The sequence below is a fragment of the Rattus norvegicus genome, chromosome 1, assembly GCF_036323735.1.
Source record: "Rattus norvegicus strain BN/NHsdMcwi chromosome 1, GRCr8, whole genome shotgun sequence".
Lineage (NCBI taxonomy): Eukaryota > Metazoa > Chordata > Mammalia > Rodentia > Muridae > Rattus > Rattus norvegicus.
The window spans coordinates 168,301,668-168,327,265 of NC_086019.1; the positions used below are offsets into that span (position 1 = coordinate 168,301,668).

A 25,598-nucleotide genomic window follows, 5' to 3' on the forward strand; every position below is an offset into this window, starting at 1 on the left:
ATGTCCATCACCACAGGCCAGACCATGGACGCTCCTAATCACACGGATCTGGATCCTTCTATCTTCTTTCTCTTGGGCATCCCGGGTCTAGAGCAGTTCCATATGTGGCTCTCACTTCCCGTGTGCTGTCTGGGCACTGCCACAATCATGGGCAATATAACCATCCTGGTTGTTGTTGCCACGGAGCCAACCTTGCACAAACCCGTCTATCTCTTCCTATGCATGCTATCAACCATTGATTTGGCCGCCTCTTTCTCCACAGTACCAAAACTGCTGGCTATTCTCTGGTGTGGAGCTGGCCATATCTCTGCCTCTGCCTGCCTGGCACAGATGTTCTTCATTCATGCCTTTTGCATGATGGAGTCCACCGTGCTGTTGGCCATGGCCTTTGATCGCTATGTGGCCATCTGCCACCCACTCCGCTATTCTACCATCCTCACTGACACCATCATTGCTCGCATTGGGGTAGTAGCTATGATGAGAGGCTCCCTGCTCATGCTTCCATGTCCCTTCCTCATTGGTCGCCTGAGCTTCTGCCAAAGCCATGTGATCCCACACACATACTGTGAGCATATGGCTGTGGTGAAGCTGGCCTGTGGAGACACCAGGCCTAATCGTGTGTATGGGCTGACAGCTGCACTGTTGGTCATTGGGGTTGATTTATTCTGCATCGGTCTTTCCTATGCCCTCATTGCGCAAGCTGTTTTTCGCCTCTCATCCCAGGAAGCCCGGTCCAAAGCCTTAGGTACCTGTGGCTCCCATGTCTGCGTCATCCTCATCTCTTACACACCAGCCCTCTTTTCCTTTTTCACACACCGCTTTGGCCACCACGTCCCACTCCACATTCATATTCTTTTGGCTAATGTCTATCTGCTTTTCCCACCGGCTCTTAACCCTGTGGTATATGGAGTCAAGACCAGGGAGATTCGTGAGAGGGTTGCCAAGGTGTTTCAGTGGGGACAGGGAACTAGGCTGAAGATATCTAAGTAATTATGGAGGATAGTATAGAGTGCAGAAAATTAAAAAAAAACACATAGTTTTTCAAGATTAAAAAATTCTCAGTATTTGAACCTGAAAACATATTTTAATGCTAGGATAAGATCCTCTGGAAAACTTCTGTTCATTTATAATAACCATAAATCACAGAGGAGGGAAAAGATTTCTGTGCTTCTTCTCTTTGGTCTGGAGGAGTGTAACATAACAGTCTTCCAACTGGATAGCAACTAGACACAGAAAAAAAAAAAAACCGCTGCCTGTGCTGGAAGGGATTACAAAGTTCAGAAGACCTCTGCAGAGCCATGGGGTTCCCACACTTCCTGGACCTCTTCCAGCACCCCAGGCATAAATTTCAAATTCACAGCATTTGGAAGGATCCAGAAGACAGGACAAGAGAGTCACAGGTAAAGAACAGCAAGGAAATGCTTATGTTTCTCTGCACATCCAGCCTTTGCCGGTTAATTCCTCAAGTGAGGAAGAGAGGTGCGAATTGCCAATAACCACATCTGGGTGAGCAGCTGTACAGAACTCGAGCTGAGAATACTTTAGCAGAAAATCTTCAGAAACTCTGTGGATGAGGGTACTGGAGAGGTCAGGACATACTTTCATTTCTAACTTCAAGTTGCCTGTCTCACACACAGCTCCAGCTCTCCAGCTTCTAGGGAATGAATACAAAACCAAATGCCCTTATATATTATCCACAATAATATGGGCTTATATTTCAGATTACTTCTATAAGATCACTAAGAGTAACTTTGCAAAATTATCGATTTTATCTTCTGAACTTGGAAAAAAATAATTACTTACCCAAACACTATTTTTTATTCACCCAATCAATTTCTCTTTTATAAGGAAAATTGTACAATTTCAATCTTAGCTAACTGCATGTGCTAAGAGGTTCTTCTCAAAAATTTCTGTTGTGTTATTTTTATGTGTATGAGTGTTGAATCTGCATGTATTTCTGTGTGACCCCTCCATGCATTTTCTGTGGACGCCAGAAGCAGGCGTTGGATTCTGTGGGTCTGGAGGTAGAGAGGGCTCTGAGCACACTATATGGGTGTTAGGGACTGGACCCGGGTTCTGTGTAAGAGCAGGAAGCTCTTGACCACCAAACCACCCCTCCAGACCCTGGTAAAGAGTTCTTAACTGCATCAGTGAAACTAGGATTAGAAACTGGACACACAAACACTTTGGGTTTTCCAGAGGAGTAACTTCGAGTAGTTGGTGTATTACATGCTACTAAGAAAAAGCAGCTTTAAACCGAGTCCACTGACGAAAGGCATTCCCTGCTTGTCATCCTGTTGTTCTGTGTAGATGTCACACGAGACCCTAGACATTTACAGATTCCCCTGCACTCAGACTGCATTCAGCATGAGTCCTGAAAGAGAAAAACAAGACCTATCTATTGAAAGTTTGCATGTTTGAGAAAATAATTATTGGTATTTTGCTTCTGCAGACCAGCAGAGAAAATGGTTGGCACATATTTTAATTTAATAGCCATTTTTAAGGGAAAAAGAAACATTATACTAGTCAATGGTAAGATAAAGCAATACACGGACTGTCATGGATTTTCATTTTTGTGTTTAGTCCTCAAATTGAGATAACCTTAACATTCTTTTAAGAATTGTGTCCTTTTCCAGCTGGTTATGGTCACATAGGCTTCTAATCCCAGCATTTGAGAAACGGAGGCATTAAAATCACAAGTTTAAGACCAGCTTGTGCTATATAGCAATACTGTGTCTCAATATCTACAAATATATAATTCAAAATATGGCATTTTTTCAACTGAGTAAGCTTCTTATTATCCAGATTGGTATTTTTTTTCTGGCACTGAAGTTCCCAATCCTATTTCTGCAACCCTGTGCTCTGTGTCTTTGGTTCTGGTCCTGGGCTTGCAATGTTTCTGATAAATTGCTACAAGTGCACAGGTCAGCAGTCCTACATGCTCATGACTTCGCATCATAATGGGATTCTCAAAGCTCGGTGTTTGTGGTTTTACTCCTTGTATGTTTTGCAGTGATGCATTTTTATACATTCAGCTGCCTTCTACAATACTCTTCTCCATTCTTAAGATCTATACCAATTTCTGCCCCAAGAATTAGATAAAATGATTCCAACACTACAGCTACATATGTAGCAGAGGATTGCCTTATCAGGCATCAATGGGAGGGCAGGCCCTTGGTCCTGTGGAGACTTGTTGCTGCAATATAGGGGAACATTAGAGGGGTGAGGCAGGAGTGGGTGTGTGGGTGGGGAGTACCCTCTTAGAGGGGCAGGGAAGGGGATGGGATGGTGGGTTTGTGGAGGAGAGGTGGGGAAGGGAGACAACATTTGAAATGTAAATAAATAAAATATCCAATTAATAAAAATTCTGATTTTTATATGAACTTTTGACATCTATAACCTTTACTTCTTCCCCTGTTTCTGTATTCACTTCTTGTCGTATCATTTCAAGAAAGCCTAGAGTGCACTTGTAGAAGCACATCCCATCATCAACTGCTATTCCTTGGGTTAACAATTTGTCTGAATTCACTGGCACATTTTCTTTCTTTCTTTCTGTCTTTCTCTCTTTCTTTCTCTCTTTCTTTCTTTCTTTCTTTCTTTCTTTCTTTCCTTCTTTCTTTCTTTTTATTTATTTATTTATTTTCCATCTTTATTAAATTTTTCCCCATCTTATTTACATTTCAATTGTTATTCCCTTTCCCGGTTCCAGGTCAACATCCCCCTAACCCCTCCCCCTCCCCTACTCTATTGGTGTTCCCCTTCCCATCCTTCCCCCATTACTGCCCTCCCCACAACAATCTAGTTCACTGGGGGTTCAGTCTTGGCAGGACCAAGGGCTTCCCCTTCTACTGGTGCTCTTACTAGGCTATTCATTGCTACCTATGAGGTTGGAGCCCAGGGTCAGTCCATGTATAGTCTTTGGGTAGTGGCTTAGTCCCTGGAAGCTCTGGTTGCTTGGCATTGTTGTTCATATGGGGTCTCAAGCCCCTTCAGCTCTTTCAGTCCTTTCTCTGATTCCTTCAACAGGGGTCCTGTTCTCAGTTCAGTGGTTTAATGATGGCATTCGCCTATGTATTTGCTGTATTCTGGCTATGTCTCTCAGGAGAGATCTACATCCGGCTCCTGTCGGCCTGCACTACTTTGCTTCATCCATCTTATCTAGTTTGGTGGCTGTATATGTATGGGCTACATGTGGGGCAGGCTCTGAATGGGTGTTCCTTCTGCTTCTGTTCTAAATTTTGCCTCCCTATCCCCTCCCAAGGGTATTCTTATTCCCCTTTTAAACAAGGAGTAAAGCATCCGCAGTTTGGTCATCCTTCTTGAGTTTCATATGTTCTGACTGGCACATTTTCTTTATAGCTCTTTTACCAAATTTCCCATTGCTTTAATCAATGTGTGTGTGTGTGTGTGTGTGTGTGTGTGTGTGTGTGTGTGTGTGTTGATAGAGATCAAGCTTTGTCTTATACCTTTCATTCACTAAGCATGTGTTTTGCCACTGAGTTATAGTCTTCGCCTGTAACCAGCCTTTTTACAATTGAAAATGGACTCCTCTCGTATATTACAACCAGTTTCCCTGCCCTCCACTCCTCAGGGCAAACCCTGTTCCAATCCCCCTCCATTTCCTTTTTAGAAAAGAACAGACCTCTGAGGAGATAGGAAGGGGAGATGGGGAAAGGGGTGCTAAGAGGGAGGGACTGAGTGACGAGGAGGGAGGGAGGTTGCACTAAGGATGTAAGGTAAATTAATTAATTAAAAAAATCCAATCGTTGTTCAAAACCAGAAAAGAAAAAGAAACAACAACAACAACAACAACAACAACAACAACAATAACAACAACAAAACAGGTCTCCAGGAGACAATAGCCAAACAGGATAAAACAAGATTCAGTAATGACAGGGCAAAAGCCCCCCCCCCCCAACCAAATTGAAGCTGAGCAAGGCAACCCAATAGGAGAGAAAATGTCTCAAGAGCAGGCAAAACAGTGATGCATTCACTCCCTACTCTAGGAGTCTTACAAAAGCACCAAGCTAACAGTCCCACTAAAACCAAGCTAACAGACAGAACATATATCAGAGGCCTGGTGCAGGCCCATGCAGGCCCAATGCTTGCTCCTTTACTCTCTGTGAGCCTACATGAGCCCTGCTTTGTTGATTTGGTGGACCATGTTCTCCTGGTAGCCTACATCTCCCTGACTCCTACAATCTTTTCTTTCCTTTCTCCCAGGGGTTCTGATTTCTAAAGGGAAGGATCTGATGGAGACCTCCAATTTATAGTCTCTCTCTCTCTCTCTCTCTCTCTCTCTCTCTCTCTCTCTCTCTCTCTCTGCATAATGTCTGACTGTGAGTCTCTGTACCTGCTCCCATCTGTTGCTAAGGAAGCCTCTCTGATGACTGCTGGACAAAGCACGCATTCATGAGTTTATTATAATAATAAACTATTATTTCTAATCATTTCACTGATTTTTTTTTTGGCCAGATGTGCTTTATCCATTCTTTAACAAAAGATTTTTCTTAGCACACACTAATTAGATGTAATAAGGAGCTTTGTTGTAGCAATTTCATACATGTGTATAATGGATTTTGGTCTTGTTGACCCCACCCCATTACCTTTGCATTCCTCCCATGCCTGCTACTCTCCTTCCTCTTTCCAACCATTTCTTCTTCTGCTCCTATATCTGTAACGATGTTCATTTTGGTGAACTCATAGGAATTCCTCATAGGAATGTGAGTGAAAGTCTACTTGTTGGAGTATGGGTAATGCACTTGTGGTTATTCCGCTTAGAGATATCTCCACACTGCTCCAAACAGTCAACTGCTCATAGATTCCGAAAGCAAAGGTGCAGTCAGTTGAACTGCTCACACCTATGGTCATTATTTTCATATATATGTTAATATACATATATGTATGTTTACATATATGCACATAGACACATGCATAAACACACATATGTGTACCTCTGTGTGTGTTTATATATACATACACTCAAAGAAGGGTGGGACCACTTGAGTTTTTCCCCACCCTATGATGGAAGGTTGATGGGCTCAATCTTGGGTAGTTTACCATAGTCAGTAGGAGCTCCAGGTACAGTGGGCATGTCCTGAAGAGAAGACAATGTTCTACAACATCTCACCTTTTCTCCAGCTGTTATATACTTTTGGGACCTCTCTGTTGAGATGTATAAGTTTTGTAAAATATTACATAGTTGCCATGTTCATGGCTGGACACTCAATAGTCACTTATTCTCAGCACCTTAACTTGTTTTGAACCTCCCTAGTAAGCACTGTCTAATTCAAAAGGAAGCCTCTCTAGCCAGAGCCTACATGGGCACTAATCCATGAGCATAAACATAAATATTTAGAAGGCAATTTGACAGCCTTAACATGTCAATTTAGCAAAATACTGGCAGTAGCTCCTCTACCGAGGGTATGTCCTCTTTAGTCCCAGGCTTTTGACCAGTCTATTTTTTTGGGGGAGTTTTTTTTTTTATTAACTTGAGTATTTCTTATATACATTTCGAGTGTTATTCCCTTTCCCGGTTTCCGGGCAAACATCCCCCTCCCCCCTCCCCTTCTTTATGGGTGTTCCCCTCCCCATCCTCCCCCCCTTGTCGCCCTCCCCCCAAAAATCTAGTTCACTGGGGGTTCAGTCTTAGCAGGACCCAGGGCTTCCCCTTCCACTGGTGCTCTTACTAGGATATTCATTGCTACCTTTGAGGTCAGAGTCCAGGGTCAGTCCATGTATAGTCTTTAGGTAGTGGCTTAGTCCCTGGAAGCTCTGGTTGCTTGGCATTGTTGTACATATGGGGTCTCGAGCCCCTTCAAGCTCTTCCAGTTCTTTCTCTGATTCCTTCAACGGGGGTCCTATTCTCAATTCAGTGGTTTGCTGCTGGCATACGCCTCTGTGTTTGCTGTATTCTGGCTGTGTCTCTCGGGAGAGATCTACATCCGGCTCCTGTCGGCCTGCACTTCTTTGCTTCATCCATCTTGTCTAATTGGATGGCTGTATATGCATGGGCCACATGTGGGGCAGGCTCTGAATGGGTGTTCCTTCTGTGTCTGTTTTAATCTTTGCCTCTCTATTCCCTGCCAAGGGTATTCTTGTTCCCCTTTTAAAGAAGGAGTGAAGCATTCACATTTTGATCATCCATCTTGAGTTTCATTTGTTCTAGGCATCTAGGGTAATTCAAGCATTTGGGCTAATAGCCACTTATCAATGAGTGCATACCATGTGTGTTTTTCTGTGATTGGGTTACCTCACTCAGGATGATATTTTCCAGTTCCGACCATTTGCCTACGAATTTCATAAAGTCATTGTTTTTGATAGCTGAGTAATATTCCATTGTGTAGATGTACCACATTTTCTGTATCCATTCCTCTGTTGAAGGGCATCTGGGTTCTTTCCAGCTTCTGGCTATTATAAATAAGGCTGCGATGAACATAGTGGAGCACGTGACTTTTTTATATGTTGGGGCATCTTTTGGGTATATGCCCAAGAGAGGTATAGCTGGATCCTCAGGCAGTTCAATGTCCAATTTTCTGAGGAACCTCCAGACTGATTTCCAGAATGGTTGTACCAGTCTGCAATCCCACCAACAATGGAGGAGTGTTCCTCTTTCTCCACATCCTCGCCAGCATCTGCTGTCACCTGAGTTTTTGATCGTAGCCATTCTCACTGGTGTGAGGTGAAATCTCAGGGTTGTTTTGATTTGCATTTCCCTATGACTAAAGATGTTGAACATTTCTTTAGGTGTTTCTCAGCCATTCGGCATTCCTCAGCTGTGAATTGTTGGTTTAGCTCTGAAACCCATTTTTTAATAGGGTTATTTGTCTCCCTGCGGTCTAACTTCTTGAGTTCTTTGTATATTTTGGATATAAGGCCTCTATCTGTTGTAGGATTGGTAAAGATCTTTTCCCAATGTGTTGGTTGCCGTTTTGTCCTAACCACAGTGTCCTTTGCCTTACAGAAGCTTTGCAGTTTTATGAGATCCCATTTGTCGATTCTTGATCTTAGAGCATAAGCCATTGGTGTTTTGTTCAGGAAATGTTTTCCAGTGCCCATGTGTTCCAGATGCTTCCCTAGTTTTTCTTCTATTAGTTTGAGTGTATCTGGTTTGATGTGGAGGTCCTTGATCCACTTGGACTTAAGCTTTGTACAGGGTGATAAGCATGGATCGATCTGCCTTCTTCTACATGTTGACCTCCAGTTGAACCAGCACCATTTGCTGAAAATGCTATCTTTTTTCCACTTGATGATTTTGGCTCCTTTGTCAAAAATCAAGTGTTTGGGGGAGCTTTTAAAGATATTTTATTTCACAAATTTTATACAGAAACTACTATTGTAATTTTGGTACAGGGGACTGAACACAGAGCCTCATATAAGTCAGGCACATAGTGTAAGAGTTACAGTATATTCTCAGGCTAGCAACATTAATATTATATCTTATACACTTTGATTTTTCTAATATGTCCAGGAGCTTTACACATTCTATAACGAATCAGTCAGGCAATCAGCTGATCACTAGCTATGAAACCGAAGTCTTCATGCAAAAAGATATTGGTGATACAGTATTATCAAATATTTTTGGATTACATATTAGTAGCAATATTTTTTACTTCAATTTTGTTAACCATAGTTGTAAATAGACCAATTTTTTATTTACATGAGATTCCAAGTATTATTAAAAATAAATATTCTTATTTCTTTTTATAATTATTGGCATGAGTCACCAAGTATGTGTGAACACAAGCAAACATGAGCCACTGTGACTTTCAAGAGGTTAGGGGATGACTTTCAGTAATCTCCTTCTATCATGTGGATTCTAGGAAGTGAACGCAGGTCATCACACTGGGCACCAAGTGCTTTTACCTACTGAATTGCCACTTTGGCTCTCAAATTTTACTTATTACACCTTCTTATCCCTCATGAATTTTCAATTAGATACTTGCTTGAGAGATTTATAAACAAATTAGAAGTAAACACCTATTAATTAAATATACATTAAATTCCTTTAACTGCATAACTTCTTGCTAATCCATAGCTTAATAAGCAAACATAAGCTTGATATATCAAATTTCCAATTTTCTGCTTTGGATTGATAATTACATTTTAAATATTTTTTGTGAAGACTATAAAGCTTATCTCAACATAAATAATTTCACAGTGTATAAATTAATTTTGTTTATACTTTTATATTTTGTTAGCTTGGAATATCAAAGTGATAAATAGCAAATATGGTGACAAAAAGCAACAGAAGCTTAATTACTTTATAGTTCTGGATATCAGCAGTTTTCAATTGAGTTATTTAAAAGAATTTTCTCCTTGATGCTCAAGAGAAAGAAAATTAACTTATAATTGTTGAGGTCCTCATGTTGTTGACAATCATTTTCATGTTTCTGTTGGTAAATACATTTCTCCCATATGTCTACTGTTACATTGTCTCTGCGTTTTTTCTTTCATTACAACAAATGCTATCTGCTTAGAATTATGTGTGCCCTCAACTGAATGCTCACCTCCCAATCCTATTAATTACCTGTGAAGGTGAAGTTTCATGATAAGCTTATATTTTAACTTTCGAAGCAGCTATGAGCTGTTCTTATGTCTATACATTGTATGTGAGTATGCTATCAACAGCAGTCAGCTTAATCTAACCTTCTTCAATGTTCACACTCACTCACATCTAACCCTTACATCTTAACTTATGTATGGCTGTATCAAATATAAATTCACAGTTTTTTACGATTATATCCAACTAGAGAAATCTCAACTTGCAAGAAATCAAATAAAGATATAACTCAGAAAAGAGCTCATCTTGCATATATATTTTTTTAATGTGTGAACCTAAAAAAATTAAAAAGAAAAAATTTCCTCTTGTTTTAGTTAAGGTTTTACTCCTATAAATAGACATGATGACTAAGGAAAGTATTATAAGGACAACGTTTAACTGGGGCTGACTTACAGGGTCAGTCCATTATCATCAAGGCAAGAGCATGGCACATCCATGCAGCCATGGTGAAGGAAGAGCTGCGGGTTCCATATCTTCATCTGAAGGTGGATAGTGGATGACTAACTTCCAGGCGTCTAGAAAGTGGATCTGATAGCCCACACTCACAATGATACACCTACTCCAAGAAGGCTACACTTCCACATAGGGCCGCTCCCTGGGCCGAGCAAATACAATCTATCACATTCCACTCCCTGGCCCCCATAGGCTTATCCAAACAGAGTCTATGGGGGCCATGTCCACCCATAGCATAATAAAAAATGCATTTAGTCTAACTTCCCAAGTCTCCATAGTCTACAGCATTCTCAATAATGCAAAAAGTCCAAATTTCAAAATCTCTTCTGAGAGTCATTCAATCAATTAACTGTAATAACCAAAACAAGACATGAAACCAGCTGTGCATACTGCAAACTCTGCATCTCCAAGGTTGATGTCAACAGTGTCTTCAGATCACCACTCCTTTTTCATCTCTGTTGACTTCAACAGACTTCTTTGTCTTGGGCTGGTTCCACTCCCTATTAGCAGTTTTCCTCAGCAGGTAGACCACACCTCTGGCATCTCAGACATCTTGGAGTCTCCAAGGCAACCTCAATTTTATAGTTTCTCATTTCAATGTCTTAGCCTCTGGTAGACTCTTCAGAGAAGGGCAAAAACCAGTGACATTCTTCACAAAAATATTACAAAAAATCTTTATGCCAAGTTCTGAAATTCTTCTCCTCTGGAACCTCTTGGTCCAGGTCAGTACAGTACAAATTACTCCCAGCAACAAAGTTTTTCATATTCCACAACTGATGACATGATGATAGTGCCGTTTAGGCCTTTGGAAGGTGGCTTGTCAGTAGAAACACAACTGTGTATGAATTCAGCACCTTCTTCTGGTCTCCCCAATCACTGCCACAGACAGTGGTACAGAGACAAACCAGAGAGTGCTGACACACCTCAAAGGCCCACAGGGAGGTCAAGTTCCAGTCAGAGACAGCGAGAGCATCTGTAAAGGTACAGCGTGGAATCTTAACTTCACCCACCATATTGTCCTCCACAGCTTCTCTCTCTCTCTCTCTCTCTCTCTCTCTCTCTCTCTCTCTCTCTCTCTCTCTCTCTCTCTCTCTCATCTCCTTGACCAGTCTTTAGTACCAGATATCAGTTTGCTCTTGTGAAGAAGGCCTTGAATTCAGTAAGAAAGTGGTTGGTTTGTCCCCACACGTCATGCTAATATTGCACCAATGGATCTATGCTGCTTAACAGGTTGGTAAAATAGCATTCAGAACCCACAGTTAAACAAGATAGTTAATGACAACTCCCTTCAGCAGCTTTTGTAACACCTTTTGTCATTGTGAATACCCACCTTTGGAGAGGAAGCTTCTAGTTCATTCCAGCTTTGTTTTTCCATGTCCTGCAAGCAATGCATTATTCCTATTCAGTTTTACTTGAGTTTATTAACATATTTTTGATACTAATTACTTCTACATTCTTGACTCTTGCTTCTACTGCTAGGAACTAGTTTCAACCAGAAGTTGACATTTGTATTGTCACCAGTAATCATTTTTATATGTCCTTACAGTGTATTAGAGGTGCAAGTTTTTAATTGTTGGCCTCATTTCCTGAGCAACTGGAGTTCTATTGACAAAGTTCTTGCCTGGGCTGGAGAGATGGCTCAGTGGTTAAGAGCACCAACTACTCTTTCGAAGGTCATGAGTTCAAATCCCAGCAATTACATTGTGGCTCACAACCATCTGTAATGGGAGAAAGTTCTTGCCTATGTCTATATCTTGAAGTATTTTTGTCTGTTTTCTTCTAGAAAAATAAGAAGCTCATGTCTTTCAACCAAGTCTTTAATCCGTATTGGATTTTTTATAAGATAAAAATTATGGACCTATATAGTTCCTCAGCAGGTAGATATATAATTTTTCAGAACCATTTATTGAAGAGGCTATATTTTATCCAATTCATGACACAAGTGTCTATAGTTATGTGGATTTTATTTTTGGATTTTTCTTCTATTGTTCTTGTCTGTGTGTCTATATTTGTGCCTCATTGGGTAATTTTACATTAAGACATTTATACAACTCTTGACATTTCTGTATTTTACTTCTTTTCCATTTAATGTTATGCTCCCTTACCCTTACAAGACAACAATTTATAGGAGAATGAAATTCATGTATTCAGTGATCACTTTATATTCATCATGTTTTGCAAACACACTAGAAACTTTGTTTTTGAATGAATGAATACTTTCTTTTAAAATCCATTTAAAGAAGCTATCATTTTAAAAAAATTTTCTTTTATTGAATTTTTTAATTTACATTTTAAATGTTATTCCCTTTCCCAGTTTCCCCTCCAGAAATCCTCTATACCACCCTTTCCCCTGCTTCTATGAGGGTGCTCCCTCACCTACCCACCGACTACCTCTCATCTCCCAATCCAGACATCACCCTACACTGGGGCATCAAGCCTAGACAGGACCAAGTCCTCTCCTCTCATTGATGCCTAACAAAGCCATCCTCTGCTACATATGTGGTTTGAGCCATAGGTCCATCCCTATGTGCTCTTGGGATGGTGGTCTAGTCCCTGGGAGCTTTGGGGGGGTTGGCTTGGTTGATATTGTTGTTCTTCTTATGGGGCTGCAAACCCCTTTAGCTCCTTCATTCCTTTCTCTGAATTCTCCATTGGGGACCCTGTTCTTAGTTCAGTGATTGTCTGTGACCATCTGCCTCTGTATTTGTCAGGCTCTGACAAAGCCTCTCAGAAGACAGCTATATCAGGCCCTTGTCAGCAAGCACTTCTTGTCATCTGCAATATTGTCTGGATTTGGTGTCAAAATGATCATCCATTATGATCAAGTAGGTTTCATCCCAGGGATGCAGGGATGGTTCAATTTGCCAAAATCCACTTTAGAAACAAACTTAAAGTAAAAAACCACATGATTATTTCATTAGATGCTGAGAAAGCATTTGACAGCATTCAACACCCCTTCATGATAAAAGTTTTAGAAAGATCAGGAATTCAAGGCCCATATCTAAGCATAGTAAAAGCTATACACAGAAAACTGGTAGCCAACATCAAGCTAAATGGAGCGAAACTTGAATCAATCCCACTAAAAATCAGGGACTAGACAAGGCTGCCCACTCTCTCCCTACCTATTCAATATAGTACTTGAAGTCTTAGCCAGAGCAATTAGACAACAAAAAGAGGTCAAAGGGATATAAATTGGAAAAGAAGTTAAAATATCACTATTTGAAAATAATAATATACTTAAGTGACCTGAAGAGAACTTCTACAGCTGATAAACAACTTTAGCAAAGTGACTGGATACAAAATTAACTCAAACAAACCAGTAGCCTTCCTCTACTCAAAGGATAAACAGTGTGAGAAAGAAATTAGGGAAATGACACACTTCACAATAGTCACAAATAATATAAAATACCTTGTTATGACTGTAACCAAGCAAGTGAAAGATCTGTATGACAAGAACTTCAAGTCTCTGAAGAAAGAAATTGAATATCTCAGAAGATGGAAAGATTTCCCATGTTTATGGATTGGCAGGATTAATATACTAAAAATGGCCATGTTGCTGAAAGCAATTTACAGATTCAATGCAATCCCCATCAAAATTTCATGTCAATTTTTCACAGTGTTAGAAAGAGCAATTTGCAAATTCATTTGTAACAACAACAACAATGACAAAAAAACAGGATAGAGAAAACTATTCTTAATAAAAGAACTTCTTGGGGAATCACTATCCCTAACCTCCAGCTGTATTACAGAGCAATAGTAATAAAAAACTGTATGGTACTGGTATAGAAACAGGCAGGTAGATCTGTGGAATAGAATTGAAGACCCAGAAATGAACCAAACACGTATGGTCACTTGACCTTTGGCAAAGGAGCTAAAACCATCCAGCAATTTCAACAAATGGGGCTGGTTCAACTGGAGGTCAGCATATGTAAGAATGCAAATAGATTCATTCTTATCACCTTTATACAAAGGTCAAGTCCAAGTAGATCAAAGACCTCCACATAAAACCAGATACACTGAAACTAAGAGAGAAGAAAGTAGGGAAGAGCCTCGAACACACAGGGGAAAATTTTCTGAACAGAACACCAATAAGGAAGTTTTCTAATCACATATTTTATAGTTCTTTAAATTCTTATGCTTAAGAATGATTAAGAAATTCATCCCTACTATAGGATCATTTCAGTTCCCTGAAGGAAAATGTTAGTCCCATTTATGTAAGGTGTCAGGTTACATTAATAGAAAACACATCTCCGAATTAATCTTGTTACACTTTAGGGATTTAACACCACAGGAATTCAGATTTCTCTACTGGCCATTCTCCCTCATGTCTCTAACAGAAGCCTATTATCCTTAGGTTCTTGAGTTGGCAATATTTCCCATAAAATCTATTTCTGTGATTCCATGATTTCTGTCCCACACTCAGATGAGAATACATCTTCATCTAATGTAAGAAAAAGATTTTTATCAAAATGTTGTGCTTCCCAGTGGGAAACTACTTCCATTTCTAAGACTCCAGGCTCTGAATTTCTGCTCATAATGACAGTAAGTTATCACAATTTGTTCAGTCTTATGGGTTAAATCTTCCAGCACATAGTATTTTATTCCAAATTTAATGTTGTTTGGAAACTTCCAGAAAAACCAGCAACACTTCTTGACAAAGGAGGTTTGTAAAGCTTTTGAGAAAATGTCTAAGGACAAAGTTAGAAAAGATCAGGTTGGTATGGAACAGCAGGAATTATTTTCAGAAAAAACAACCTTTGTGTCATTTTCAATATTTATATTACCAAGCATTTTTGATAGAAGAAACATATTTTATGTTATTTAGAATTTAATTGTTAAAAAGTTAAAATGATTTTTCTATGAGTTCAAACTCACTTCTAGTCTTAATTGCACAACAAAAATATCAACTAGGGAAACATTTTAAATGGAAATGATGAAAATAGAATTATTCAGCCTTAAAAATGTAGAAATTCTGGCATCTTTGACAACACAAATAGAATCAGAGACAATTATGTTAAATGAAAAAAATTTTACATAGGAAGGAGATAACACAAGATATATCTCAAGTGGAGTACAAAAAATTTTATTCAGAAGAGAGAGAGAGAATAGCAGTTGTCATAGTCTGCCCTGGAAGGAAGAAGGATGGTGTCAAGGAAGGGAGCTCTCAGGTTGGCAGTGGGAATAGCCTGGTGTTTTTAGAAGAATTACATAGATTCCTGATTAGAGCTGGACATTGAGATCTATGAATTTCAATATTGCTAACAGAATCCATCACTATAAAAATATGCATGAAATATTTTGGGTAAAGGATACATTAATCGACTTGATTTAATCACTCCATATAATATTAAAAATTAAAATACCACATGATAAAAATAAGTAAGTAAATAAAATATATATCTTTAAAAGGAAATAAAATGAGAATCTATCACTTAAGATAGGCTGTGTGATCTGAGGTGGAGAGAGTGAATGACGGCCTCAGAGAAATGTCAGGTTTTGTTCAAACTCTCAAGATGTGTGGATACTACGAGCTTCTTTGAAATGTTCACCTAAGATCTCAGTAAAACGAGCCTATCTCCAAACCTCTTTGCATTTTTCATTCATTACATTATATGTGTGGTTATGCTGAAATTATTCTGGTCATGTTGGATTTATCATAAGTAGTCACTAAGGACTATATGCTTATTGAAATATGAAAGCTATGAGAAATATCTGAAGAGAAATTATCTTGTTAATAATTGATTTTTGGTGTTATTGAGATGGATCAGTAGATAAAGGTGCTGGTAAGTAGCCTGATGACCCTAAGTTGTTGATCTCCAGAACCCAAAAAGTGAAAAGATAGAATTAACTCCTAAAGGCTGTATTATAACCTCCAGACATGAAGAGTGTCAGTTGTGTGCCCCAACCACACATAAATATACACACATATAAGTGCAAAAAACATTCACAAGAAAGAACTGTTTCTTGTTGATAATACCATAGGGAAATTATTTTCTTCAATTTCTTTGTTCTGTGTTTAAGATTACTGTATCAAGAATAAACTTATATTTAATATAACTAAATTGCTAACATCCCACTTTAAAGATGCTTTAAAAAATTTGGTACAGATGGTGTGTGTGTTCACAAACTTGTAGTAGCTTATACCATGACATAAGTACTAAGAATAAAATACCTTGGAAAACTAATAATTTTTATAAACAGCTAATATTTAAAACATATTTATATTTTTAGTGATCTGAAGTGCAGCATATAATGGAGATAAAGCCAAGGGGTGATGCTTGATTTGGTCTGAGTCATTCCTGATTATACTTTATGCACAATGAGTGGGAGGGTAAAGCCATCAATTACTTTAAGAACGAAAACAACAGTTTTAAACAGGTCAGATTGTTGGAAAAAGAGCAAATCACACGCAAAAAATGAGAAACAAGTGCAACTAAGTGAGTTTCAGAAGCCAAAACATTGGAGAAAAAGGATGTGAGTGGGGCAAAAAAAAGGTGTGTGTGTGTGTGTGTGTGTGTGTGTGTGTGTGTGTCTGTGTCTGTGTCTGTGTGTCTCTGTGTGTGTCTGTATGTTACAGGCTCCTTTTCACTCATGTGATGGGTCGAGAAAATAAAGGACATGACAAACAATAGAATTTGAAGGTGTATGAGTTTAATTTTACCAGGATTCTGAGCATCTCCCATAGTTTCTTCAGAATATAGATGTGGCTTGTCTGTCCATGAGGTAGGGTATGATTTTTATTCCCTAGTTACGAATATTCTATTTCATAGGAAAAGTCTCTGAAATCTGTGTACAATAATGTACTTAATAATGCAGTGTATACTTGAGGAGCTGAAGATATAGCTCATACTAAATGTGTCTGATACTATATTAAAAACATCATTATGTGTGCCTAAATTCTGTCTTTATAGATCCATTAAGACTTAAGTAACTAAAATTTATCTCCATAAGATCATGAGATGGCTAGGTAAGGTAAAAAATTCAGCTGTGGTTATTTAGCATTGTGTAATTCTTTTGCAGTCTTTTCGAATGTGTTTGGACACAAAGTAGACCATAAAATAAAACATATTTATATCTTAAACATCAGCATAGCTTATTTCTTGAATCTTTACATGCTTATGATATTTTTGATAGGAGGAGGTATAAAATATGAATGGATATATAATATGTAATGATATGTAGTGTATATGTATATAATGATGCATTGTTTATTTACCAAATTAAGTATCTCATAATTACAGATTAAAATTCTAGTGGTTGTTATCAGTGAATAAGCATCAAGTCAAGCAATGATAAGAAAGTTACAATGAAAGCAAGAGGTAAAAAAATGCTTAGATAAACTCTAGCTGCATCTGTGTGATAACACTGCTTGGCATAGGATCTTGCAAAAACAGATTTCTTATTTATTCTTGAATTTCCCTGGTGAGTCGTGAGTCAAATTGTTCACTATAATACTCTTTTGGAAGTGGCAAGAATCAAACCTTGAACTGTGTTGGCAAAGATTCACATTGATTCATACCCCCTGGTCATATAAGTAAGTGTTATCTGTAAGTTTACTTCTTTTGCTAAATCTGTTGAACTCCCTGATGATTCATTAGCATAAAGCACTATAGTAATAGACTGTCTATAACATCCATTCTTCCATAGCACTGAGCTGTGCTTCATGATGATGGCTTTAAAACATCATTGAAAGAGGCCAGTTTTTGAGCTTGTCCTTTTGAGATGAATGTATTGCATGGCTTTTGTGGCCTTATTTTGAGACCATTTTAATTCTGTCCTCATCAGTTCCAGCTCTTGTTCCAAATCATGGGTCTTAAAATCACTGCTCACCTTTTCTACCTCCTGGTTCGATGAAGGTGGATCCAAATTTCCCATCACTTGTCGAGTCTCCACCTTTGTTCTTAGCTGGACAACTTCTACTTCTTTAGATTACAGCTGTGCATTCAGTAATTTCAAAGAATCAGAGTTGTTTTTGTTTAACTCATCAAAATAGTGCTTCAAACTATCTCTACAAATGCCAATTTCTTGGTAGATATGATGGCCTTATTCATTGCTTTTTGTACCATTGTACAAGCTCTCCACTCCCAAGCTCTTATTTTTTTCTTTAATAGTTCTTTTCAACCTAAAGTTGCTTGATGTCTTCATACACAGTGACAAAGAAAATGTAGAGCAACAGACCCATTTCCCAAATGCTTTGTAAGAGATGTCTTTGCCTCTATTTTGTGGGCTTTTTCCTGCTACAAAATGCAGACAATATCACATTCATTGGCGCATTCAGGATAGCCTGATTCTAGGCTACCTGGAATAGAGGTTTTCCACAATTGAGCTTGCCACATGACACTCTGCAGTGTGCACAGTGGGGACTAAGGGCAGAGATTCTTACTTAGTTCAGTGATCCAAGTATGAACCAAAATACCAAGAAACTAAGAACACCAAATGCAATCAAGAAAGCCAGCAGATGACACATTCAAATGTCATCTCCCTTTGTCACTAAATGGCAAAGCTGTTTGTTAGCCTGCATCTTCCACTTTACCAGGAGTTATGAAACTTTTCATAGGAAAAACAAAACAAACACCTTGTAAGTCATGAACTGGTAATGAGAGATCAAGTACTAACACTAGTAAAGACTCCAGGAAGACAGCTCTTACCCTAGACATCCTCTGGAAGGTGATGCTTGAATATTCCCAAACAGGGCTAAATCTACTAAGACAACATTTGGGGTCACAAAGTGTTCAAAAAATAATTTCCTTTACCAATTCTGCCACCACTGCATGTTAAAATCAGCCCAATCAGAGCTGTGCTCATAAGAATTAATTCTGAAGTTCATCATGATTTGATGATAAGGTCACAGTAACTTCCAAGAGAGTATTCAAATTTGAACTGGACTCTGCTTAAAATGTTGCTGAATTCTTCAGTATGTACACTTGCATACACTGAACACTGTGTAGTTGACTTTCCAGTCAACTAGAACCCCTAGCTCCATTTTCCAAGAACAAGATTTATGACATCAAAATTAATAATGTTAACTAATACTCTTAAGTGTTTCAATATAAGAAATGTGTCCTTAATAATAATTCTGTGCTTTTGCTTTTTGAATAAAGATGTTGTTTTATAAAGTATGTGAAATGCTTAACTGCCTATTAAATAAAAAGAATCTTTTTTTATTTTCTTCAAATTCAACTTTTATTTTGCTATTATTCTTTCAATAGTACATATTTTTGAGACCAGATGACATATATTCACTTACAAACTTATTATGCAAGCTCACAGTATCCATTTCATTGTACTCAATAGCATAGTATTTGAATGGATGAATATACTTATAAATAACAAAGATTTTTTTAAATTTAGAGACAATTCATTGAAATGATTCAGAAGGTAAAACATAATTTTATTTACTTTTTAAAACATTAATGGACTTTTTTTATTCAACCTAGAGTAAAAAAGGCCAAAGGTATTTTTGAAGACTAAATAAGCAAACGAAAGCAATTACATATGAATTCAGTTGCATACCTTTTGTTTATTCAAGTTATGAAATAAAAGGCGAAGTGTCAATTAGGCATTACAAGGCCAATCATACTCATTTCACTGAACTCTCACTTTTTCATAGTCTGAGTTAATTTAATGAAAATTGAGGCAATGGAGGTGACCGTCTGTTTATTATTTCCACTGAGTATTGGAGAAGTAAACCGAGGCTCAAAATATATCATGAGAAATAAGGGTTGCTAAAAGGAAAGAATTACTACCTGTGAGTTTTTCTGGCAACGGTTCCAATGAAAACGTACTGTAAGGAATCTATTTATATTGTATAGATACAGTATGATCTCTTGCCTTCCTGACAGAAGGAGTTAGCAGACACTCTGAATTCAATGTCTTTCAAATTAACATGATTCTTTGTTAAAATAGCATGGAGAAAACCATGTGTATTAATGATTAACTATGGGGCTTAATGAAGTGCTTCTATATATTTAGAACAACTCTGAAGAGAACATATATGCTGTTACTACAAATAAAGAAAATCCACTCAGTACTAGAATACCATTTTTACTGCAGAATTACAAACAAAACCAACCATTTGCCATGTTTTAATGATGCTCCAACACCTTATTTTTACATCCCTATTTTACAGTCACATAAAATATAAACTCATCTTCTAACAGTGCTGCACCTCTGTTTTTTCCTTTGCTGTGAGTGGCAGCATTGTCAGCTAACACGGAGCTCTTGTGTGTCAGCATGCATGTGAAGAATTGATTGTATACTGCTAAAGGGCCAAGTGAAGGGAAGGTTACTTAACAAAGAGCAATAAAACACTCCTTCAAATGTTTTTCAAAGAGGCTTTTCTTGAATTTCCTTTGTGTAACTGTGTACTGTATTGTACTTCGTGAGTAGATATTTATAGTTACAATAGTATTTTTGAATTACTTAAACAGTTCCTTTTTTTAAAAAAGAAATAAAGTCTCATTAAAATAACTAGTTATAGTAACTCTCCAGCTATTGAAGGGAAGGCAGGTGGAAGGGTAGTGCAGTGGTCAACGATTGCCTGGCACAGATAAGGCTGTGTTTGTACTCCTTAGCACTACCAACCTTTACATAACAGATAAGAAACAAACTGATTTTTTCCATAAATATTTCTTTCTATGCTGTAAAAAAAGATAGCAGCAGATTTATTTTCATTTAAAAGCTAAAGGAATCTTTTAGTATAAGAGATAAACACCACTTAATGATACTTATGCTCAGAGAAAGCAGTGTTAAGAATCCCGTCTTTTCTTTTCCTCACAGGAAAATGTCTGAATCTCTCAAAGACTTCAATAGTTCCAACTTCCAGGTGTCTGAGTTCATCCTTCTGGGATTCCCGGGCATACACAGCTGGCAGCACTGGCTTTCCCTACCATTGAGCCTGCTTTATCTCTCAGCAATAGGGACAAACGTGGTCATTCTCCTCATCATCTCTCAGGATCCTTCCCTGAAGCAGCCCATGTACCTTTTCTTGGGCATCCTCTCTGTGGTGGACATGGGCCTTGCCACCACCATCATGCCTAAGATCCTGGCCATCTTCTGGTTTGATGCCAAGGTCATTAGCCTTCCTGAGTGTTTTGCTCAGATGTATGCCATTCACTGCTTTGTAGGCATGGAGTCTGGTATCTTCCTCTGCATGGCTTTTGATAGATATGTAGCTATTTGCTATCCTCTCCGCTATTCATCAATAATTACCAATTCCTTGATCTTAAAAGCCACACTGTTTATGGTGCTGAGAAATGGCTTAGGTGTTATTCCAGTGCCTGTGCTTGCAGCCCAGAGGAATTATTGTTTGAGAAATGAAATTGATCATTGCCTGTGCTCTAACCTTGGAGTAACAAGCCTGGCTTGTGATGACAGGAGGCCGAATAGCATTTGCCAGTTAACCCTGGCATGGTTTGGAATGGGGAGTGACCTGGGTCTCATAATATTGTCATATACTTTGATTCTGCGCTCTGTTCTCAGACTCAATTCAGCTGAAGCTGTGTCGAAGGCTCTGAACACTTGTAGCTCCCACCTCATCCTCATCCTCTTCTTCTACACTGTTGTGGTAGTGATTTCAATAACTCACTTGGCAGAGACCAAGGCCAACTTCATCCCAGTTTTGCTCAATGTGATGCACAATATCATCCCTCCTTCACTCAATCCTATGGTATATGCACTTAGGACCAGAGAACTTAGGCGGGGCTTCCAAAAGGTGCTTTGTCGGGATTTACAAAAGAAATAAAAATCTCTTCTCTGTGATGTACATGGACTTCAGCCTCTCCTAAACATATTCTAGATGTTATGGATGGGAATGGAAGTGCCTTCGAGAGTCCCTTTCCATGATGTTTTTTCTACCTAAATGATCATGAAAACTTACAAAATTAAAAAATTCTGTTCACATTCATTCTAAATTAACAAAAGCTAAATAAATATATTCAAGAATATGGAAAGACTGTCCACTAGACCAGCCAAAGAGTATTACAGGCAGAACTAGTGATTTATATGTATAATGAAAGTAAAAGCCAATATATTAACAAGTGTGTGAATTATAGGACAAGCTTGCCCTTTGTTAGCTGTATGTTAGGAGTGAAGTCAGCCTGCCTAATTAGCATCACTTTAGTAATATACGCTGCAGAGACAGACATAGAAAACAATGGGCAAAGCCCGACCAGGCTGTGAGAGCGTGCTGGGTGGTCCATGAGTGAGTGACCCAGCAGGAAGAAGTAAATCCACTTATATAGAGTTGCTGTTCACTTGCATCTCAAGATTTGCTCTCTGTCCTTTTATGAGAATTGACTTTGATGTACTGTGAGTCAAGCTTCACAGGCTTGGGACACTAAGGCAGACTGAAACAATGGCAGTGAAAAAGACAAGAGATTTTGGTTTATTTTAGATCCTTGATTCTTCCACTTCCAGCCTCCCTCAACATCATTTCCAGCAGGATGTCTCGTGGTACACTTCTCAGGTGGTCCACCATTTAGAACATGGTTATCCAGAAACTCTTTTTTCACTTATCTTTCCATTGAGACAAAGAAAATAATAAAAATTTCTGTTATTAGTAAGAAATATGTGCTGTTTGTTAAGTTACGTGGTCTCCTTTCTCTTGTGTGTGTGTGTCTGTGGATCTGTGTACTTGTGTGTGTAAGAGAGGGCTTGAAGGAGGGAAAGTAATCTCCTCCATAAAACAGTATTCGCTGCCTCTGTGCATGAATTCATGTTTAGATATAGGGCCTTTCCTTAAAATATGGAAATAATTATTCACATGGATGGAAGAACACACAATTTTAGAGACTGACCATCCACAAAGAGCACAGAATCCTGGAAAAATAACATTTTATTTGGAAAAGATATTTAAAATAATTTACCTTATGCTACATAGTTACAAAATTTTGTTTTTATTATGATGTAATTTCAGGTTTACAACAATGCTTCAAGACTAGAACAAGAAATGCTTTGCTATACATGATGGTGCTTGTCTGTAACACCAGCACCAGGGAGGTAGAGGCAGTTAGGTCTCTGTAAATTCAAGGCTAGCTTGAGCTACATAGCAAGTTCTAGTTCAGCTAATGCTACACAATGAGACTCCCCCTCAAATAAAGGAAGGAACAAAACAAAAATAGAAATTGTATACACTATTTACAGAGATTTAGCACGTGTTTGTATTATACCCATGTTGCGAGTTGTCTTCTTTCCATATGCCTGTGTGTATATGTGTGCATGTACATGCATGCATACTATTGTTCTGAGCTATCTAAAATAAATACTGTTTGTTTTACACACCTTGCTGTGTATTTTCAAAACTGAAGGCACATTTTAGACTTGGTTTTGGCCCTTTGTGAATTTCACATCATGCAACCCAACCCACTAATCTCCCTCATACATGCCCTCAGCTTTTGCAACTTCTCTAAAAGAAAAAAAATCTCATGGTAGAAACTATAGTGTGTCAAAGTGTTTCCCACATGATACCATTTTGCCTACATCTCTTTGCTTGCAAATGTTCATAGCGATGAGTCATTGGTCTGGCTCGAGGCCTCTAGCTTCTGTTACACTATCAATATTTCACTGGGATTCCTCTCAGACATACTGCTGTTGCCTTGTGTCATAGAGATCCTACAGCTTGAGGTCTACCAGACAGGCCCTTTACATGCTTCACCAGTTGGGGTGGGCCATCTCAAAACTCTGGATCTGAGCACAGAGGTGTCTGAGCCGGTCAGTTCACCAACACCCTCCTGCACCCATAACACCAGGGTGAACTATCTAGCTCTGCCCTAGCTGGTCCATCCAATGATACAGCCATCAAGTGGCAGAGCTAGCTCTCCTACTCTCGTGCACTGGGGCACAGCTAAACCATGCCATTGAGGCCAGCTGTACTGTGTTGACCAGGTAAGGTACAGGGCCCACTCTCCCAAATGCTGCAGCAGGTGAGGAGCAAGGCAGCTCTCCGGCTCTGATGACCTTGGGGCTAGCTCTCCTGCCTCCCATAAGTGGCAAGGCGTAAGAGAAGAATCTCTCCCTGGCCCGAATCTTGAATAGCAGACAAATGGCAGTGGCTAGCTCTCTCACACTCATGTCCTGAGGGCTGGGTCTTTCCTACCTGCTCACATCCCCCCAACAAGATTATGTCTACCGTGCTGCCCAGGTGAGGTATAGGGTCTGCTCCATTTAGTACTGCCTGGTGAGGGATAGGGCTAGCTCTTTCATTTGCATGTCGTCAGGGCCAGTTCTCCCAGGTAAGTGCTGGGTACAATTCTTTACAGACCTCAGACATCGATATTGCTTTGGGAGGGTTTCCACTCAGACCACAGATGTCTACCTGGGTTTTGGTGATAACAACTCTCCCCTTACCTGCTACTGCTGTAGGGCCACAGACCCAGATATGGCCCTCAGTGTCAGTACAGGTCAGGACCTCCCCATGGGCATAGGTGGCATCACTGGCTACACACATCAGGCTGTTGCTCACTACCCTCGACTCTCCAGTTTTGCCTCTCTTCATTGTGCAAACGCCCTTCCTATTCTCTTTCTCTTCCATTTCTCCACCACTTACTTGCTCATCTTAGTGGTGCCTTGGGGTGCTTAGGTGTCTGGGATTGTCTCAGGTATGGTCTCAGGAGTGCTATGTTCTACCCATGTTCTGTGGCACTGGGCAGGAGTTGTCCCTGGTATGATCTGCATAAGCGTGCCTTTCACTGTGTTGGACTGGTGGTTGATTTAGACTCCCCCCCCCACAGTCATTTTGTCTCAGTAAAGGCAATGAATTTTATTATCATAAAAGCCTGAAGAAAATTAAAGAAATCATATTAATATTTTAATTTAACTTGCACAAACCATTGTTTATGGTATCTTTTGTGAAAATGCTTTGAAAGAATACAATATAAAAATGCCATTTGATATTTTTATGTGTGAATGAGACATTTTCTCATATTTCAACTTTATGATAAAATGAGCAAAATATGATATTTGAGGTATGCAGTATGCTGTTTTCACATGCTTATGTTTTGTGAAATGACCACCACAATCAAGCCAATTAACATATCGTCAGCTCATTACAATATTCACCCTTCAAGCAGACTCCCATCACAAAACATCATGATTGTTAATATAAAGTAAGACTAATCTGTGTGTGTGTGTGTTTGTGTGTGTCCATGTGAGTGTATACATAGGCAGGCGTGTGTGTGTGTGTGTGTGTGTGTGTGTGTGTGTGTGTGTGTGTGTTTTGACAGAAATCTGCAGAGGGCACTGGCTCCTTGGAGTTACAAATGTTTGTGAGCTGCCTGATTTGGGTGCTGGAATAAAATCTCTGGTTCTCATGATTGAGCAGCAGGTGTTCTTAACTGCTGAGCCAACTCACAGGTGACAGCCTGCTTGCAGCTGGCACACATTACTGTCATCAAGTAGAGGCCACCCTAATGTATAAAAGGAATGCATTCACTTTAGTTATTCTTTAAACATTTCATACAGGAGTGCAATGTTTCTTGATCATACCCAGTCCCGTACCCACTCTGACTCCTCAGGATCCTCATCTCATCTCCCTCTCAACTTCTCCATTTATATTTAATTATGTATTTTTAACCCATTGAGTTCA

The 25,598-nt window shown here is 39.0% G+C and overlaps 2 protein-coding genes across 2 annotated transcripts; both read left to right on the plus strand.

The window, feature by feature from the left end:
- Window positions 1–990, plus strand: Or52p1 (olfactory receptor family 52 subfamily P member 1). The gene has a single exon (NM_001000169.1). It carries the CDS (start codon window positions 1–3, stop codon window positions 988–990), a length of 990 nt encoding a protein of 329 aa, NP_001000169.1.
- A 19,808-nt stretch (window positions 991–20,798) lies between these two features.
- Window positions 20,799–21,758, plus strand: Or56b1 (olfactory receptor family 56 subfamily B member 1). The gene has a single exon (NM_001000548.1). The coding sequence runs from the start codon at window positions 20,799–20,801 to the stop codon at window positions 21,756–21,758; it is 960 nt and encodes a 319-aa protein (NP_001000548.1).
- The last annotated feature ends 3,840 nt before the right edge of the window (window positions 21,759–25,598 follow it).

What these genes read in the sequence shown, in the direction of transcription:
- Or52p1 (NM_001000169.1), top strand. Translation starts at nt 1, where the DNA reads ATGTCCATCACCACAGGCCAGACCATGGACGCTCCTAATCACACGGAT.
- Or56b1 (NM_001000548.1), top strand. Translation starts at nt 20,799, where the DNA reads ATGTCTGAATCTCTCAAAGACTTCAATAGTTCCAACTTCCAGGTGTCT.